The sequence below is a fragment of the Saimiri boliviensis genome, chromosome 5, assembly GCF_048565385.1.
Source record: "Saimiri boliviensis isolate mSaiBol1 chromosome 5, mSaiBol1.pri, whole genome shotgun sequence".
Classification (NCBI taxonomy): Eukaryota; Metazoa; Chordata; class Mammalia; order Primates; family Cebidae; genus Saimiri; species Saimiri boliviensis.
Window position 1 is genome coordinate 54,446,224 of NC_133453.1, and position 21,325 is coordinate 54,467,548.

At 34.1% G+C, this 21,325-nt stretch overlaps 1 protein-coding gene across 2 annotated transcripts in view; it reads right to left on the bottom strand.

The window, feature by feature from the left end:
• Window positions 1–21,325, bottom strand: part of FSIP2 (fibrous sheath interacting protein 2) — a 96,248-nt gene that overhangs the window by 25,825 nt on the left and 49,098 nt on the right. For both annotated transcript variants that reach the window (XM_074399376.1, XM_074399375.1), the window contains exons 16-17: window positions 12,029–20,897; window positions 487–9,887 (exon numbers count right to left, since the gene is read on the bottom strand). In XM_074399376.1, the coding sequence (XP_074255477.1) occupies window positions 487–9,887; window positions 12,029–20,897 (18,270 nt within the window). The remainder of the gene's footprint in view (window positions 1–486; window positions 9,888–12,028; window positions 20,898–21,325) is intronic.

A 21,325-nucleotide genomic window follows, 5' to 3' on the forward strand; every position in this document is an offset into this window, starting at 1 on the left:
TACTGAAAGAAAATGAGTACTACTCAGGAGCCTTAAATTTGAAAATTAAAACTATTTTAGATTGTTCTGTAAATCCTGATATTCTTTTAACTGGCCTGTTTGAACACCTTTAGATATCCATAACGAACTAAGGAACTACACAAGATTGCTACTTCTAAATATTCAAATGTCAATTATAACTCCTGTCAATCTGGTTTTACTGTGAAGGGTATATGCTTATAATCACATTCTTAAAAAAAAAAAAGTTCAAAACGATTGTCTTAGGAAAACCAGCCTGAGACTTTCAGAGTGAGCCACAGAAATAACATGGCAAATCCTAGTAAATAACATGAATGTATGGATGAACCGATGCAACCACTTCTCCTATTGGGCTAAGCAACAGCAACAACAATGAATGCATCTCCATATACTTATTTGAGGAAGGAAATCACAGAAAAACCATGTCTCACTATCCACTCATCTTCCTGCCATTACTTTTACACTTACCTCTAAGGGTTTTACATCCAGTCTTCCAGTCTTATTCAATGAGGTACGTCTTTCTCTCTTTCTGTTTTCTAAATTAGGTGATTCAGAGTAGTAATTTCTACCATTTATTGATGCTCTTCTCAGTTCTGCTATGCTACATCCAGTTGTTTTCAAACATTCCTGTTTAAGTTTCTCAAGAGGTTGAGTTTTTATAGAAATAACTGCTAAGTGTTCAGAAATAATTTTTGGATCTATTTTGACTGGTTTTTTCCCAACATGTGGAACTATTTTAATAGGGTAGTCCTCTTCAGATGAACCTTGCTCTAACTGTTCTTCCTCCGATTCAGAAATCATATTAACAGCATGTTCTTGTGCCTTTTGAACAATTCTGTTAATGTCTAGCTCTCCAGAGAGATCAGCATTTGAAATTGTTGAGCCAATTGTATCTAATGGAAAACTTGAAACTCCATCAATAATTAAACTAGCCACTTTTTTAGGAAAGACTGTGTTTGTATCTTTTATATCATAATAAAGTTCTTTGTTGGTTCCTGATTGTTGTAGTATGTTATTATAAACAGAATTAACAACCTGATAAACCCTTTCTATATTTTCTGGATTTAAAGAGTTTTTTTCAGGATCAGAAGCTATTAGACTAATGCTACTTCTGGAAATTTCAGCTGTTACAGATTTTGTCAGTTGAGATGCAATTTTATTTAACTCGGGCTTTGATAAGTTTTTTTCACCTTTGCTTGAGGAACTTGGCAACCTTACTAGTTTAGCCAAGAACAAGGCCAACACCTCTTCTAACAGTTTGACATCTAATGTCAAACCATTTCTGGACGAATACTTTTCCTGAGACTTAAGTTCATCAATAATTTTGGTCACTTTTTCCATAATTTTGACAGCTTCCAGAACTAATTCTGAATTTGATACTTCTTCCTCTACTTGAGGTTGAAATTCAGAATTGGAAATTACATTCACCAATAAAAAGCCTATTATTTCTGAGAGGACACTACCTTTACCCATTAAATCTTTAAATATAGAAGTAAAAGAACCAAAGTGCTTTAAAACACTGGTAAAAACAGAATTAACTATGTTTTCAATAGTTGCATTATCAGCTACAGGTACAGTAGGTGATTCCTTGGTGGGTGCTACAAGTTTAATCTTACTTTTGAAGATAAATCCTTGGACTGAATTTAATATTTTTGAAGTTATTTTTAGCATTTCAGTTTCTAAGGATTTGGTTCTTTCTTTATGCACTTTTGGAAATACAGATAAAAGCTTTGATAAGAATTTCACAGCAATTTCTTCTATTATGTTATAAGACAGCTTATGAGCATGTGATGGTTTAGGTAAGGGCACATCAGTAGTTTGGAAAACATCTTTAAGGATATTTTCAACAATGTTTTCAACTTCCACACACTGACGCGGAGTTAGCTCTCCACAAAAATAGCTCTGCAACTGATTGCCAGCCACTTCTCGTAGAACCAAGTCAACTATGGTTTCTGAAAGGATTTTGCATCCACTGGTGACACAATTTCGTATGATCTCTTGTGATCCAAACTGTGGCAAGAGATTGTTATAAACAGACTGAACCACTAACTGAGTAATTTCATGATCATCAGATTGTAAGGATTCTACATACTGTATAATCATATGTTTATTTTGGGAGATCTCTGTTGCAACTGCACTTACTAACTTAATTTGAAAGAAATCCAGTTCTGTGAACAAATTATCCTCAAGTTTTCTTGTTTCTGTGATGGATATTGTTGAGAAAATTTTAGATAAAAGAGCAGAAATCACATTCTCTAAAAATTTGTGAGGTAATATTATTGTATATGGTGATGAAGTTTGACATTCTTTGCTGGCTGTTTGGGCCAACTTTTGGACCTTTTTAACAACATCCTTAGATTCCAGAGGCAAACATGCTGAAACTGAAACCTCATCACAAAATATCAAGTTAAGCTGATGGTGAAAAATTTCATTTATCACTGCACTAGTTAGTCTTCTTGCTAAATTTTCTCCATTACTGTTTATATTCTTACAAATAGAGTCTTGAGATCCATATTCATTTAAAATATTACAAACAGAAGAGTGAACAACCTTATTGACCAATGTTTTGTCAGTTGATGGTATCTTAACTGAAGGTTTTTTAGTCATTTTATCAACAGGTGGCATTTTATCTGCAGATTTTATCTTAATGCTGGATGGTGCTTCATCTGTTGTTGGCTCTTTTCCCACAGGTGGGAAAAACTGATTCCCCTTGTCTGGTCTGAAAACCTTAATTTGGGCATCTGAAAACTCCTTTAACAGTGAATCAATGAGCTTCATAGCAGTGTCATAGAGTTTAGCTTGATTTTTCTCATCACAGACATTTTGATCTATATCTTGTATTTGTGTTTCTGGTATAGAAGAAAAGATCAATTTTTTAACCATCTCAGTAATAACATCTTCTAAAAATTTAGCGGGAAAAATTCCAGGTTTATTTTTTGGTTGGTACTGAGGGCCGTCTGGTTTACTGGGTTCACTTTTAATCTCCTCTCTTTCTTCCTCTTTTTCTCTCTCTTTCTCTTTTTCTTTGGCAGGGACATTTTTGTTAGTTGAGAAGGATAAGTTTTTTGTTGTAGCAGACTGTGCTGAATCCCTGCTGACCTCTTGAATTACATTTAATGCATTATCACCTGGAGGGCTTTTGTCATAACTGAGTTTTGAATAATATGCTGGTTCTGGAGAAGAAGATCGTTGTAAAACATCCTCATAAATATTTTCAATGACACTTTGAACATGTTCATAATCTGAGTGGTGTTCCTCATCCCTATCTGTTTGGGTTGGAGAGTCTCTTCTCCCCTCATTGCCTTGAGTTTCTATTTCCAAAGTCTCCATTGTGGTCCCTAGATTTCTCTGGGACTTTGGAGAAGGTAACTGAAAGACCTTACCATCTTTTTTAAATGATCTTTCTTTTGCATTATCAATCTTCTTTTTATAGCGTATTTCAGAATCTGATCCAAGTACTTCCTTCTCATATTCTATATTATCAATTATTAATGGAAAATGTGTGTGTACCTCATAATCCTGCCCTTCTTTATATTTTGGAATTAAATTTCTTTTCTTCTCAATTTCATTATTTTTAAATGTTTCACTCAAATTTGGCTCCTGAGTATCTTTACATTTCACACTAGTAGTTGAAGAAGTGATTTTTGATACATTCCCACTATGTTTTTGAGTACAAATTCCCACTTTATTTTCATCCACTTTCTTCTTATTTGTCACACCTGTGGCTGACTCTGATATCAGGTTAATTATGCTGCTTTTCATAATTGCATTTGTAGAGCTAAGTACTGGATTTTGGATGTCACCTTTTATCACTGATGTGTCCTTGGTTTTAAAACTTTTCTTTCTACTCACTGTATCTCTATTTATTTCCAAAGTGCTCACTGTGCTTTTGCAGTCTGAGGTGGAAGAAGTATCTTTATATGCTTGATCTGGTAAAGGGAGTTGGTTCTCTGTTAAGCATCTGCTTATTTGTGTAGAGGTGTTTTGTGGTAGATGTTGAACCCTTTGGGTGATATTATCTGGATTTAGAAATGAAAAGAGGGTGGAAGACCAGTCTCCTGAAAAAAGTGGTTGAATCTTGAATGCAGACATTGCCTTCTGGGCTAGAGCAGCAATCATCCCTATAGCAATGTTACTTTCATCACCTTTCTGAGTATCATTAGATGTGCATTTTTCTATGAACTGATCATATACAAAATTGGATATTTTATCAACAGTCTCTTTATCAATTGGTGGAAAAGAAAACAATTTTTCAGCATTTGGTAAAACTTTTATTTCACTTTTCTTAAATTCCCTTATCAGAGAATTTGCAAATTTTAGAGCTAACCCCATAATATCTGGCTCTGCCATTTCTTTTTTCCTGGAGTCTTTAGTAATAATGGGGAGACAACAAAATTTGTGAACCAGGTTAACGATTATGTCTTCCAAAAATGTAGCTGAATATAGAGAAGGCTGTGTCTTTTCTTTACCAGATTTAGCAAGTTCAGAGACATGGTCATAATTGGGTAAGTCACTGAAAGATGATTCTTCACCATGTAAAAATGGCTGTAAATGATGATACATGATTTCCTTCATAATAAAACCAGCTATTTTACTGAGGAATGAGTGTCCTTTTTTGTCTGCATCTTTTTGTACTTCAGCTTGGAATTCAGAAGTTTTCAAAATATTGTTACATATGGAGTTGACCAAATTTTCAGTAGGTTCTAACTGCGTACTTTCTGCATTATCCTCTGCCATGGAAAGTCGAACCTCATGTTCAGAAATTTCTTTTATAATTTCATCAGTCAGTTTTGAAGCTGCATCCACAAGTTCATCATCTGGTGAAACCTCTTCCTCTTTTAGTTCATTTTCAGTGTGAGCTGAAGGGAAGTTCTGCACTAGAAGCCTATAAATCATGTCTTCTAAAAGAGAATGAGGCAACACAGTCATATACGATGGCAAGGCATGGTTATCCTTTGTGATTATGTTAAGCACATTTTTGATTATTTTATCAGCTTGGGGGTAAGAATAAGAAGACAACGCTAATTCTCCTGAAACTAATGACTGCACCTGATAGTCATAAATTTCTTCTAATAGCAAATAATATATTTTCCTACCAAAGCAGATTGTGTCACTTTGTATAACCCTATATATTTGACTCAGAGATTTATATTGATCTAATATTTTTCCATATACTGAGATGACTATTTTTTGGACCATTTCTTTATATCTTTCTGAGAAACGTAAATTTTCATCAAAGTTATCTGCAACTGAAATCTCTGATTTGGTGAACTCCAGAACAATTGAATTTACCAATGTTGTAACAATGCTGTTAAGTTCAGGTTTCACTCTGTCTGGATTTTCAGTAACCAACATATTATGTGAAAATGCATAAAGAATTTTGCATAAAAGTTCAGAAATTACTTCCTCCAAAAAGACAGATGAGTTCACAATAAAAGATAATTCTCTTTGTTTAGGATCTATTGCTTTCGATTTATAAGTTTGATCAACTGCAGCCAAAAGGAGAGTTTTATCTTCAGATAAAAATGATTGAATATGACGATTAAAGACTTCTTTTATTATAAAACTTGCTATTTTTGAAACAGGTATGTCACTTATGCTCTTTTTGTCTTTTGTAATGGACTGATATATATTTGAATGCGAAAGATCAGCATAAATGGAATCAACCATCGCCTGAGTATCTTCTGCTGAAATCATACTCTGTCTTTTATTCCCATATTTAATAATACATATTTCATGTTTTGAAATTATTGACATAATTTCACTTATCAGTTTTATCACTGTGTTACTTAAGTCTGATTTAGTAGTATCTGACTGTTCTGCACTGTTGTCCAATGGACTCATCTGAGATATAAGCTGAGTGATGATTTTTTCCAAATGACTATGTGATAACATAGTGGTATAGATTGTTGAAGCTTGTCTTTGGAATCTTGATTTCCTTATATCATCTTGAACTCTCTTTATTAAAACATTTGTGCTGAGTTTGGAATGTGACTTAAAAGGCAGACTTGCTATAAGATCTGGATGAATTTGGAAATCAAAAATTTCAGCCAGGATGATATTAGTTATTCTGGTAGCCAATGTCTTTGTGTCATTTAGAAAATCTTTATTGGGCAATACTTCCATTTCATATTCTTGCAAAACTTTGCTGTACACCATATCAGCAATTGTTTTGACTGCATCCCCTTTCACTGGAGGTAAACACAATCTTTCCTCAGTATTATCTATAATGCTAACTTGGGCTTTTGCAAATTCCCCTGTTATCAAATGTATGAGTTCTTCAGCTTTCTTAAACAGTTCATCTTCTGAATCTCCTACAGATTTTGTTTGTACAATGCCTACTACCCGGTGGAATATTTTTCTTAAAACTCCAGAGATTACATCTTCCAAAAATGTTGAAGAGTAAACACTGGTATAAAATAACTGCCTTCTCTCATTATCAAAATATGTGTCTGATGAAGGTAATGATTTTCCATTCACAAATGGCTGAAGATGTTTTTGACATATATGTTTAATGATGAAGCCTGCTATTATTTCAATAAGAACATCATTACTGCTTGTGATATTTTGCGCAGCTGATTCTTGAGACCCAGAAGTTTGCACAATATTTTCAAATACTGAGTCAACAAGGTGCTGAATATCATCTTCTGAATAAATAAATTTGGTTTCTTCTTCCTCTTTTGAAAATTGAATTTTATGTTGAGAAATTTTCATCCTAATATCACTAATTAGGTTTGAAGCAATTTCATTGAAATTTGATCTTGATAAATCTTTTTGGGTTTCTCTGTTGAGAGCCAGGCTAGATGCAGAAGAAAATAATTTAGATAATAGTACTCTGATCATATCTTCTAAAACTGTGTATGGCAGCAAGGTGTTATATAGAGGTAAACTCTGGCTTGGCTCAGTAGATTTACTGATGTTACTAAGGATGTCCTGAACAATATTCTCAGCCACTGAATTAGAATTGGTAGAAGCTGACAAATTCCCAGAAAACAGTGGATGAAGAAGGTAGTCTGAAATAGCTGCTACAATTAGATTGGTAATATTTTCCACAAAAATGCCACTATCTTCAGACTCTTTATCAATAGCAAGGTCTAGCCCATGCTGCTTTAAAGTCTTTCTATAAACCGAGGTGACAAGTTCATCCACAAGATCTGTATCAAAAGAGGAGAAGGACTGTTCTTTGTCATCACAAAGAGTGTGAATTTTAGTTTTATCAAAATGGCTTTTTACAGAGTTTACTATTCTTTGAGTCATGTTTTTCAACTCAATTTTGGTGTTATGCTTTGGGGTGAAAATCTTTGACAAAAGTCTGGCAACAATCTCCCTTACAAATGAATCAGGGGGAATACCTAAAGTTGATTGCTTCTGAGGTCTGTGTAACTCTATCGCTTCACTCAGAACCTGTTTAACCATAGTAGATACTGGATCCAGTGGATTCTTTGATTGACATAAAACCTCTCCACTCAAAAATGGCTGAAGATGATTTTCAATAATCTCTTGGATGATAAAACTGGCTATTTGGTCAACCATAATTGGGCTTCGGCTTACTACACTTTTTTGTATAGAAGCAACAGAGTCAGACATTTGCAAAATATTATCATAAATAGAATCCACCATCTTCTGTAGGTTTCTTCCAGTATATAGATATTTATTATCATATACAGTCAACCAGATTTTATGTTTTGAAATGGCTGACATAACCTTATTTACTATACAAGTGGACATTTCATTAAAATCTGAACTCATTAAATATTTTTTTCCTAAAGAGGAACATGTAATGGGTGGAGGAATGAGTTGAGATAAAAGCCTTCTGATGACATCTTCTAAAAATGAATGTGATAACATGGTACTATAGTCAGATGAAGACCTGGGTAGGGAAGTAAATTCTCTCAGGTTATTTTGAAGCTTTTGCAATATAATTTCAGGTCTGAGAGGGTAACATGAATGGGGTATGAGATATTCCCTGAGGAAAGATGGCAGTTTGTAGTCTAAAACCTCTAACAATATGCCATTTGTTATTTGTTCTGCTATTGAGGTATTGTCATATACCAGATCATTACGGCAGGCTACTTTTAATTCATACTGCTGTAAAACATCATAATAAACTGAGGCGACAATTTTGCTAACAGTTTCTGTATGAACTGGTGGAAAACACAGTCTTTCTTCAGCATTCCGTAGAACAGTGACTTGAGCATTATTAAATTCATTCACTACATTGTTGACAAATAATGTATTCATCTCATTGAGCCAGGACACAGTGATGTTTTTATTTTTGTCCCACAATGAGGTAGAGAGATTAAAAAACAATTCTGAAATTATTCCTTCCAAAAATGTGGCTGAATAAACACCAGCATATATACCTTCCTGATGTAGCTTAATAGGAATGTCTACCTTATCCATTTCTTTTGTTCTCTGTCTTTCAAGTGATGACACAGAAGAGGATTTCACTGCACAATGCTTGTCAAATGGTGCTTGCATTTTGGAGCTAACCACGTTGGGATTATTCAGGGATACTGTCAAAGAATTATTGTCATAACTCCTGAGTCCTAAAGAGCATTTACTTTGTCTTAATTCTGTTAATTCTGGCTTTCTTGCTTTTGTGAGACTTGACTGTATTTCTCTTGTTCTGTAGTTCAAATGCTCATTTGCAAAAGGTAGACTTTCGGGAGCTTGTTGTATACCGTGAGATAATTTGTTCATCAATGATTTAACCAAGCTGTGGGAAATAATAGTAAGCATAGAGTCTGATGACAATAAGTCTTGATCAATTTCTGCCACATTTTCCAAAAGGTCTGACATGTAATCTCCTTGAAGGCATTCACAGTTCATTCCTCTCTTACAATAATCGGATTTTCCGTCTTCTACACTTTGAAGCATGTTTAAAAGCTGACATTCTTCTGCTGATGTTTCCTCTGAAACAGATCCATTATCAAGAAAGACATTGCTTGTACATTCTTCCAAAAGTATTCTGATAAGTTTCTCACATACAACACTGAGAAGAAAAACTGATTTTGAGGAGAGCTGTGAGTTATTTCTAAATATGCTATTAGGTTGTTCATTATTTGAGGAGGAGACAAATGTTCTTCGTATTTTACCAGAATCCGTACCCCTATCTGGGCATTCATCTGGTGAAAATAAATCTGAAACAATATTAAAAACTTTATTGACGACTTCTTTGGATTCACTTGTTTTTAGGTTACCAACCAGGCTGTTTAACTTACATGAAAGGTAATTTAATTTATTTTTTTGAAAAAGTTGATCAATTTGTTTCATCGATAACTGCCAGTCTCTGGGGCCTGCCTGTCTGTTGATTTTGTTGCAAATGAATACACTATTATTTCTATACATAGAAAATGATTTGTTTCTTCCATTGTTTTCAAGGTGATAATCTATTTCTATTTCTTTGGACAGTACATGAATCACTCCTAATAAGAGATCCTGAAAGAGGTCATCAAAGCCACCAGAAGCTATTGCTGGACAGTAAATGTATTTTGTTGGTATGGAAACCATTTTCTGTGCAATGTCAGCATGTATAATTTTATTATTAAAAAGGATTTTAATAATGATTTCAGAAATACATAAAGCAAGTTCTCCAATGGAAACTGACTTGCTTGCAAACACTTGAGAATGAATCGAAATAATCTTGATAAATGCTGCTTCTTGAATTTCCCATACTTTCTCTTTTTCTCTACCCTTCCTGGTGCCATTAGAAATGCTTGAAGTTAAATGATAAAGTACTGACTCAGTGAGATATTCACAACATTGATAAATTGAGGAATCATTATATATGTTTCCTAGGGGCTGTTTTGATTCATACTTTTTCCTTGACCATATAGAAGCCGTAGACATCTCCTCCTCACTAAAAACTTAAAAAAGAAAACGTTATAATTTTAGCATGCACTAAAGAAAATACAGAAAATTCAATATATTGGTAATTATTTACATATATATTTCACCCTTTGAGCAACTCACTAAAGAAAAATCTAGACAAAAAGAAACTGGATTTTCCTTAATATTTATCACCCCATAGAATCTTAATTTTAGCCACTAAGTTGAGAAAATAGCACCCCAAAATTCAAACCACTAAGTCAAATGCTGATGTCTGTCTTGACTGGATGGTTACGAACTCTAAGAGGCTGAAAAGCTTGGGGCAGAGAAATAATTTCCTGGTTTAGTGATGCATCCTACCATGTCTCCAGTGATATCCAGAGGCTCCATATAATTATTTTGAAATATTTTTAGACAAAACATTTAATGTTTTGCTATGTTTTACTTTTAGGATATTAAGGAGTTGTGTTGCAATCTCAAATTGACTAAAATAAAAGTGTGGCAACTCCAGGAAAGCTAGGAATAGATTGCACTAGCAGTAGTACTTTAGCCTCTAGATTACAGTTTGTCACAAAGAAGGAAGGTTGGCCAGCCAAGCAAAGAACTCTGTATTTGTTCTAGCCAAAACTGTATTTGTTACAAATCATTACCTACTTGGAATGGCCAACTTCTGGGTGTGGCAGCTATGAGCAACACAGTTTTTTTTTTTTCCCCTCAGAACCTAATTATGTTATATATCTTCATACGGTATCAGGCAAGGCTGTATACAGATAGAAGCCTGTAAGCTGAGCTTTGACTGCTACACAGGATTTGGCCATGTCAAGGTAAAGGGAGTGAGGAAATGATATTCCAAGTGAAAGAAAACATCAGTGAAGTCACTGGAAGACCATGGAGATGTCTGAGAATAAGGAATAGAATTGACAGTCAAGCATCAATGTGATGAAATCATGACTCTTTAGTTTTCTAAAATCGATTAGGTCCTGCCTGGAATACGTCTATTCAAGAGTTTATAGTTGTAGCCTCATTACCATCCACCTTGGGAGAATACTGGTTTTAAGGATGGGAAATAACCTCCATGTGCAGGTGGGTAGGATTGCTAATATCTCCAATGAGAATGATGTGCGAGTGATGTATCTGGACTGTTGTAATAGCAACTAATTATTGGTAACTGAAACTACTGACCCAGTTCTGGGATGTTATAGTATTATTAAACTGAATTTTATTAAATGTCAATAATCAACAGTTTTTGATATACAAAGTGAGTATTATGTATTGTTTAACCTAAGGTATACACATAAGCATTCTTAGAAAGATAATGCAAATATAATCCCTCTTATGATACAGTTGGAATATTATACCTGAAAGGAATTTAAGTTGGAATACTGGAATGCAAACAAAACAAGATATTTAATTCTACTATTCTTTTAAACTATGAATAACAGTAACAAAGCCTTCAATAATACCCCTTGAAAAGAAATGAAATAACTTTCAGTCAGTTAACTGTACATGCCATATGATTACAAAGAAGTTATGTGTAAGAATTTTTAATAACCCTTCCAAAGTTTTACCTCATGCTCAGCCAAAATCTCCTGCTTTAAAATTGTCTCATTTTCTCTCATTTGCAGATAGAGAAAACTGAGCAACACATCCTTCAAATTCAAACCCTGCAAAAATTTAATTATTCATTTATTTGCATTGCGATAGATTAAAAAGCACTTGAGGCCAAGCATCGTAGCTCATGCCTGTAATCCCAACACTTTGAGGGGCTGGGAAAGAAGGATCACTTGAGGCCAGGAGTTTGAGAGCAGTCTGTGCAGTATAGCAGTACCCTGTCTCTACAAAAATATTTTTAAAACTTAAGAGTTCAGTGGCATGCTCTGTGGCCCCAGCTATTTTAGGGGAAGACTGAGATGATAGGATCTCTTCAGTCCAGAAGTTCAAGGCCACAGGGGGCAATGATCATGCCACTGTACTCTAGCCTCAGTGACAGAGACACTATTTCTAAATAAAATAAAATAACACTTAAAATAAAATGCAACTCAGTAGCCATCTGTCTCCAAGACTATTTTCATAAAAATGGTGAATACAGCTTTTTAGACAGGAGATCTTTTAAACATATCTTTTATTAGTTTTCTTTCTAAATCATGACAACTTTTAGTTTAAGTTCTTTTTTGCTTACCTCTAGTTTCAAAGTTCTTCAAATATGTGATCACAGATGTGGTGACATGTCTTGCTATCAGATGAACTTCATTGGGACCCAGTTCATGATCTGCAAAAGTAAAAGCTTCAGCTTCTTTCAGAGTCTCTATATTTGGGTAACTCTTTTTCTTCAGTTTTTGCAGGAAAGAAGAATCTTCTCTGCTGGCTTCAAGGTTTTTGTTTTCTTCTTCAGATATATAGCTGATTATTTTATCCTGCATTCCAAGAACACTTTTTTCCTTATTCTTTTGTCCTCCAGGTACTTCAAATAAACAGCTTTGTTGTGATATGAAAAATGGCTTCATTATTTCCATATTCTCATTAGTATGTGGTTGACTTGAAAAGCCACAGCTGGATAGCACAGTACTGACAATATTTTCTGCAGCTAAACATATTTTGAGTGGAGAAACGGTTGTCTGAATTTGATTTGGTTCAACAACTGGTTTTAGGGTATCACAATAAAATGCTCTTAGATTTTCACCTTTTCCCATTTCTATGAATGAAAAGACTGGCTTTAACGATGCTTCTGTGGAGCTGCTTGCTTTCCTAAACAGCTTTTGTGAGATACTGCCTTCAGGGAGGGAGTGATTTTCTTTCATGATCTCATCAAAACGACCAAAGTTAGATTTCCTTGGGCTATGGTCTTGTACTTTGTTTCTACAACACGATGGCATAGTTTCTGAATCAGGCCTTTTCATTGGCTCTGAGTTTTTAAATGTGTCTTCTACAGAGGGTCTGACAGAGGTGGGTAGATTTGATAAAACCCTGTACTTTTCTTTCATATCTTCATCTGAACAAAACGTAAAGTCAGTTACACTCACTTGTGAAGGATTAATCCCCAAATTACCTTCCTTTAACTTTGAGGTGAATGTTTTCATATTAGTTGCTAATTCAAGCTGATTAACAACGTAGGCATTTTCAGCTCCATGGAATAAACTTTCCTTTGAAGGGTTTTGTTTCAAAGACTCATTGAAATAAATACACTGGTGTATTAGTGTGCCAATGATCTCACTTGCTACAATGTTCTCTTTCAATATGCTAATTGAAGATGGTTCCATTTGGCTTATTTCATTGTCTAGCTTGTTCTTAATTACAGTAAGCATGTCACTGATGATATTAACAGCATATGTCTGTAATTGTGAATGGAATGAATGAACCCGTAGAAGGATATCCTGTATGTTTTCCTTAAAAAAAATCGTATTTGACTTGGATTCATCAGGAAACACTTTAAGTGGTTGTAATTTTGGCAACATTTCTTTGTTAAATAGTTTCTGTTGGGTAGAAAGAAGATTTTCTATAGGCATTTTCACAATTTCAGAAAACTCATATTTGGAGATAGGTTTAAACTGCAGGTCCACAAATGACTCTAACATGTTTAAAACCCTTTCTACAATCTCTTGAACAATGTGGTTGCTAGAGCCCACAGAAATTTGGTCTTTTGTCTTTGTGTTATAGATTAGTAAACTGCTGAGGCTATGCTTGTTTGGAAAACCATATTTACTTTTAGCAGTAACGTATTCTTTACTGTTTGCTAGAGTCTCTTTACTATCTGGAGTGGGAATTTGGGACAGAAAGCATAGCTGTAATTTTTCAAATAGCATTTCAACAATTTCTCTTCCAAACATATTAATTTGTGCTTTGCTATCCTCAGCTCTAGTAGAAGCTCCTTTAAGATTATTATAAAGCCTGCTTTCACAATTCTCAAGAGATGGCAAATTTAAAAGTGAAAGAGAATATACTAATTCTTTTGCTTTTATTGAAATTTCAGTCAAAACATTTTCAGCTATCATCAGTAGCTTACATTTTTCATTTTCCTTGTCATTTGATTCTGTTTGCCACTTGTCAAACAATTTTTTAAATATACCTTCTCTAGGAAAAATGTGTTCTAGCTGTGAAGAAATATTCTCCAAGTAAAAACATGCTTGTTTAGCATGAGATCCTGTGCTTATATTCCCCTGTGAAAGTTTGAGATGTGAGGATTTGATTGGATAAGCCAAATTGCAGTTATTTGTAACATATAATTCTTGCAAAACTGTATTAACTATTTTACCTGCTGCTATGATTTGATCACATGGTAAGGCTTTGGTTTGCTTTACCTTTTCAAATTCCTTCACAATTGTTTCCAGGATATTAATTATTATATCTTTGGCATATATTTTTAGTTCTGAAGTGGGCAATTTTGTGTCCAGTAAGTTTTTGGCATCTCCAGTTGACATGATGTGTGACAACCCAATGGCAGTTTTGGATTGGCTGTCTTTTGGGGTCTTCTCTCTAGGACCTAACTTGGTTTTGCTTTTGGCCTTAGTAGCACTCAGTCCTAAGTGTGGTTTTTTTGTAAATTTAGGCAAAGTGGTAAGTTTTGATCTTGCTCTTAAATTTGCTTTAAAGCATGGCTTAGGGCTGTCCTTAGGGTTGACCTTAAAAGTGTGTGGCCTTAAAAGTTGCAACTTATCAGCACAATGTTCAGGGGACAAACTCTCTTCTAGATGAAGTGAGACAAAATTTGTAATCTTATTGAGAACCATTTGAATTAAGTCTTTCTTCACTTGCAATGGTAAATATGGCAAAACTGTGCTTTCCATTACAGAGATATTTTGATTGTCTGCATAAGAATAAGCCTGTGGTATCACATATTTAGGGGAATTATTTATTTTTCCTACTTGTTTAGTTTCTCTAAACCTTAATGGTTTCATTGGTAAGGAATCATTGCAGTCAGATGTTTCAACTTCTCTCCTACTTTTATTATTTTCATATAATGATGTCACAACTACCAAGTACATTTTCCCCAAAACACTTTCAACTATGTCATTTGCTACACTGTTAATATGTGATTGAAAACTGTTTTTCTGTGTTGTGTCTGGTGTTTTAGTTTTAGAATTAGATATAAAGTTGGAAGTTTCATTAAATGGAGGCAAATGGCCTATGACTTCCCTTATTCTTTGATACAACTTATTTAACTGTTCTTCCACAGCACTGAGCAGTTTAACGTTTTCTTTGTGTTTTGATTCTCCATTTCTCATAAATATTTCTTCCAAAACAATTATCTGACTTTTGTTTTCCAATATCAGTTGGTCTTGTTCTAATGGATACTTTGTAAATAGAGATTGTTTGGTATTTATTTGCTTCTCTTTGTGCCCCAGCAATATTTCATTTGATAAAGTTAACTGTGAAAAGTTAGGATTCTCTTTTGAATTGAAACCAATTTCCTTTACAGTTCTTTTATCATCTAACATCTTTAACATACTGTCAACAATTGCACTCACAATGATGTTTTCTTGGAACAAAATATTGTTTGAATATGGATGTATCTTTTGAATTTCTAAGTCTAAATCACTTTTAATAAGCTTCAAAATGGCACTGGCAATGATGTCAGCATATGTCTTAAGGCTAGCTTGTGATAGGTGAATTGTGGATCCAAGTTTCTCTCTGTGACTGGCAAAAGTGAAATCCGTGAGCTCTTGGCTGAGAATGGTTTCAGTTGCTGGTATTTTCAGGACATTCACGTCTGATTCCACTTGGCTTGAATCATAAAAGATGCTGCCATTTTGTTTACAATTTTCCAATTCTGGGATAACAAATGACTCTTCTTTATGTTGGAAAGCAAGGGTAATTAATGAATCAACTCTTTTTGTGGCAAAAGATTCTAAACGATTAAAAATAGTTTTAGTAATGAAGTTAGCATTTTCTTCACATGAATCAGCAGCAAATTTCTGGATGCATTCTTTCTCTACTACAGTTAAATGATTATCATCAGCATAAGCTGATTTCTGATTTCTTGAATACGAAAAACACTCTGTTTTTCTTTCAGTTTTTGATCCCCTAAGAGGCTGTTGACAGTCTATTTTTGGAAACATATCAGAAAAGGTCAGGGACAATGTTGCAGAAGTAGGATTCTTTGCATTTATGATAAGCATGACAGCAGAACTGAGATTATGAAGAACAATATTCACTATATCATTGGATATCAAAATGACATCTGATTTAGGAACTGAAAGCTTAGGAATAAACTGATTTGCACCCTCCATGAACATTTCAGAACTTTCTTTTGAATGTTTATCAGCTATGCTACATTTCAGAGTGGGTGTGGCAAATGACAGATTATTCTGATACAGGGTTTTCTCGTAAATATCACATAAGATACCTTCAATTGTGTCTTGTATTTGAAACTGAAGTACTTTTTGATATTCGGTTTTATTGAGCAGCTTTTCAATAACACCTTTTTGCTGATCCAAATCAATCTCTTTATCAGAACTGTTTTTGTTACACTTGCCTTTACATGATATAATGTCTAACACTGTGTTAACAATTTGACTTGCAATACTTTTAGAAATCCCAATGTCATGAGTTAAGAAATCATTTTCCTTTTCTTTATCTAATTCATGTTTAATTTCTTGTAAATTTTTTCTAGCCACTTGTTGTGCATAAGTATTTAATTTAGACAAAGACAGTTGGCACAAGTTGGTCTCTCCTGACTTAGCATGATCTACTGAGGAATAGGAAAATTGCTCATCAGAATATGGATCTTTGGCTGATAATGCTTTGCTCAATGTACTCTGATTTTGTTGAATAGGTAAGGCCAATGGAACTGTAAAGTTGACTTGGGAACAAAAGAGAGATTTTACTTTGGAAGTAGCAAACGTTTCCAAATTTGTTAATATTGCCTGTACAATATCTTCAACTACATTTACCTTTGCCTCTTTGTCAGCAACACTGAATCTAGACTGAAAAGTACATGGATTTTTATCCAAGACAGTGACAGAGGACTTTCCTTCATAGGTGTGTTCATGAAAAGAAACATTTGCTGAAAAAGTGATAGTTTTATACCTATTTTTTCTTACATTAATTTCTGTCATGGCAGCTGAATAAAGTTTGTGAAATACAGTTTTAACAATATTTTCTGTTACCATGGTTATATCTGCTTCAGAAATTAAAGGATCCATCATTTTATCCACACACTGAACAGGTGTTTGGGCAATTGGCTCATCAACATTGTTAGGCATGCCATTAAAATGAGAGTGGGAGAGAGAAAGCACATTTAATTGATTGATTAAAGTACTTTGAAAGATTTCATTCAAAATATTTCTTATAATGGGAGCAATTGGAGATATATTTGGTTCTTTGAGTTTTACTTCAATTTTGTTTAAGGTTTTTTCTAGAGCCCATTGTTTAAGAGAATGTGTTTTCATTTCTTCTCTTTGTAGTGATCTATCATCAATAATTTTTTTCTCTGTATATGCATCATCTTCTAGAAATGAATCTGATTCAGCTCCTCCAGGAAGACTTCCATATGTTGGCCTATATCGATAAGTTTCAATGCCTCCATCTTCAGATTCAGTTTCATTAAACATATCTGAAGATACTGCATCTAAAATTAATTTGACTATATCTGTAATAATCTGAGTCTCAGGTGGTGGGGTTTTTACACTTGTCTTCAAGTCTGATGAGGTCACATTTAATTCTGTTTGAATAGCCTTCAAGATAGCACTTGATACCTTCTTTGCCGGCATGTATAGAGCAGACAGAAATGATTCTTCACGTGTGTCTCTGGAAATATTGGTGCTTTCACATTCCCAGCCCATCTTACTGCTTTTCTTATTTTCATCATTAGTAGCATCCAGAATTTCTAAATATCCATTGGCAAACCCTTTCAGTTTAGCAAAAACCATATTAAGAATGTCTGAAGCTACAGTTTTCAGTTTATTTGGATGCATTTCTTTTGTGCTCTCTGCTTTGGAAGACACAGGAGCAACAGGTTTTGCTTTGCTTTGAGTCCCCTCTTTATTGCCCTCCTGAACCATTCTGGAAACTATGTTGGAGATTATTTTGGTGGATTTGGCCATTTTCTCAATAATTGAAGCAAATGATGGGTTGTCAATGTCAAGACACTCTGAGATGGCTTTTAATCCACAACTTGCAAAACTGGTATCCATGTCAACACCAGATAATTTTTCAAGGATATAATCAAAAATTGCTTTGGAAACTAACTGAATATTAGACTGCAATGCAGCAGCCATTTTCTGATTCTTATTGGTAGTCTCTTGACTTCCCAAGAGCTTGCTTAACATTTCATGTAGTGTTTCCCCAATTCTATCTAACACTTCCAATTCTGCATTATTTTGAATATCTTTTTCATCATTGACACTGTGGAGAGCACAAGGGGTAGCCATATATTTGTGAAAAGATTTTTTATCCTGCCTATTTGGCAAAATGCTTTGTTCATCAACACTGTCATCTGCAGACTTTGGCATACATGAAGAAAGTGAAATGTTTCTTTCATCTGCATTTTTGCTGGATAACATATCATAAATACATGTTAATAATGGACTTGCCAAAATGTCATCATCAATACTCGTGACTAATTTTTTATTAGTGTTAGCTGTAAGGGATTTGGTATGGTCCATCTCCATAAGATTTAGGTTTTTCTTACGGAGTTCCAGTTCATTCTGGACAGCACATAAAACAATGTTCACTATTTTAGCTGTGTACTTACTAAGTTGAGATCGTAGTGAAGATTTGAAGCCCATATGCAATTTTGGACATATAAATGACTTCAGTCTTTTAAAAATTGTATGAATGATCTTATCATTAATGTCATCTACAGGTTTAAGTTCACTTTCTCCAGATTTTAACCAGGAAGGCTTTTCAGAATCAATATTGAATGAAGATAAAGATTGCATTTTCTTTTCACTGTCGAACCATGTTTTTAATGAACATTTATTTGGTGCTTCTTTGACTCTGTCTGCAGTGTCAGAACTATCTAAGGAAGTCTGATGAACTGAGGATGAAATGCAACTTTTAGTGGTATTGGAAATGTAGTTTTGTGCCTGATGAAGTATGTTTAACACAGAATCTGTTATTTCTTGAGCCACTGTATTGATTTCTGAAACAGAAAACAGCTGGTCTATCCATTCTTGATGTGATAGTCCTTGAGGCTTTTGTGAAACAAGAACTGAAGTTTCATTGCCAGTTTTGCTGTCTAAGTGACCAGGAGGAACAGATGATATGTCCTTGAGCATTTCTTTTAAAACACTTGTGACTATGTTTTCTGAAGCCTTTTGTATTTGATGCTTTTGGTCTTCGCTGAAGGTTGATATAACTTTATTCAAACAAAGTTTTTTCTTTAAAGTATCTTTATGATTAAGAGATGGTGTCTTTAATTCCCAATCAGGAAATGCAACTTGACTTTTAGAAACAGGCTTTGTAGGTGGTTTGATATTTCTTTTGTACTCAAAACAAGTGTTTCCCTTCGTAAACGAATCATTAGGAATCTGTTCTTGTGATTTTACTTTTTCATCTTTGAAAGTTGAATCAAGCATATTTTTTACAATATTGTCTGCCTCCTCATCTTCAGAATAAAGAACCATGCCTGGAACATTTATAGGTAGAAATGGTCTTCTAGACCTAGGACTATTAGATAATCTAGTGCCAGCGAGTCTGTACTTTTCTTTGGTGTCAGAAGGACTACTTATTCTAGGTTGTCTACTTTTTTGAAAATTTTCCTTTGCTGGTTCCTGATGGAGCTGAACAAGGATATCATCAAGTAGCTGAAGGAGTACTACTGTTTCTTCAGATGCAATAATTCTCTCATTAATTAGTTCAGTTTGTATATAACCTAGTATAGCACTAATTGCTTCCTCTATATAACCAACCAAGGAGGATTGGGAAAAAATATTTGATAGTAAATTTTGTATTTCTTCATTGACAATTAAACTAGCTGTGTCAGATTCAAGACTAGATTTATTTTTGCTAGCTCTCTGAAGTAACATACATACTGGGTCTGTCTTATGTTGCTGGCAGGAAAGCTTAGTCGAATCTTTAAGATGAAGAAATTCATTTTGCTTAGAAGAAGTAAGAGACATCAGCTTTTCTAAAATGGCATGCACCATGTCCTCTGCAATATCATACATTGGGTCCAAAGTACGAGGCATTGAATCCATTAAAGGTTTTTTATTTGATGATGGGAGATGTTCATCACTGGCTGTTAACCTTGGTTTAATGCTGGCTGGTACATCTTCTTGTGAAAACATCTCAACACATTTTTTCTCCACTGCAGACTCTAACTTCTCAAGCATATTTTCCACAATCTCAGAAGCAAGTGAGCAAATATCAACATTGGAGGGCAAGTCTTCTTTTTCATGTTCACTTTGTTCAACAAAAACTTCAGCAGTAACAGAAGAGAGAGAGGGAATGGCCTGGGTTAAATCAGACATTATTTCATGAAAAATGCTTTCTAAAATCACTTTAGTTGTCCCTTTCAAGTGACATTTAAAGTTAACAAAAACATTTTTTAAATTCTTCATTTCATCTATGGCTTTTAGTTTTTTATCACAAATCAATGAACTCCCTAGACTATCCGTTTCAGTAGTAGCATCCTTAGACTTTGTTGTGCTTGTTTCAAATGATGCTAAAAGATGACTATCTGATTTACAACTTCTGAGCTTAGGGTATGAACATAGCATGTTGGTTTTATTATATTTAAGTGTAGAGGTTATAGATTGTCCTCTTGCATGACAGGTTTTCCCCACAACAGTTCTTCCCTTATGTGCAGGAGAAAGTTTTATCGGTGTGGTTGGTCTCCTTACTGACAGGTCAACTGCAAATGCACAGGGTTCTGCCTGAAATGTTTTAGTTGTTGAAGACGTGTAGGTTTTATATGTAAAGTCTTCACTGCATGTGCTACAGAAACTTGAACTATCTGAAGAGAGGATGGAGTTATCAGACGCTGGGTATGTATTATTTCTCAATCTTTCTTCATACTTTGTGATGGCTGGATACAATATACTAGTCACTGTAGCTACAACCCAGGTCATTATATTCTGAATTATAATATTCAGTTCTTCAGAAGTTACCTAGAAATGAAGTAAGCAGGGATGAAAACAAAGTCATGTAACAACTTACTCTATGTTTTGGAGACAGCAGGTAACATTGAATTTTTATATCAATCAATGTATAGATGGAATACCAATATGGTTTATGAAAGAAAATAGTAAAAAAAAACAGACTAGAAATTTAGAATTTCAGATGAATTTATAGTTTGTTTATTCTGCACTACACTGAAGTATTTTTTTGTGAGTGTTTAAGATTTATTTTATTCAGTCTCTCAAAAGTTTCTTTTTCCCTTGACATTTATTATCAGGATAAATGATTTTTTGTTTAAAAAAATTGTTGTATAGGCACACAGCATGCAAATATTTTGGAAAGAAAATATATAATTTTTATGATCTAGCTAAATTAAGATCATTAAATATTTGTAATAAAATATTTCTCAAAACAGATG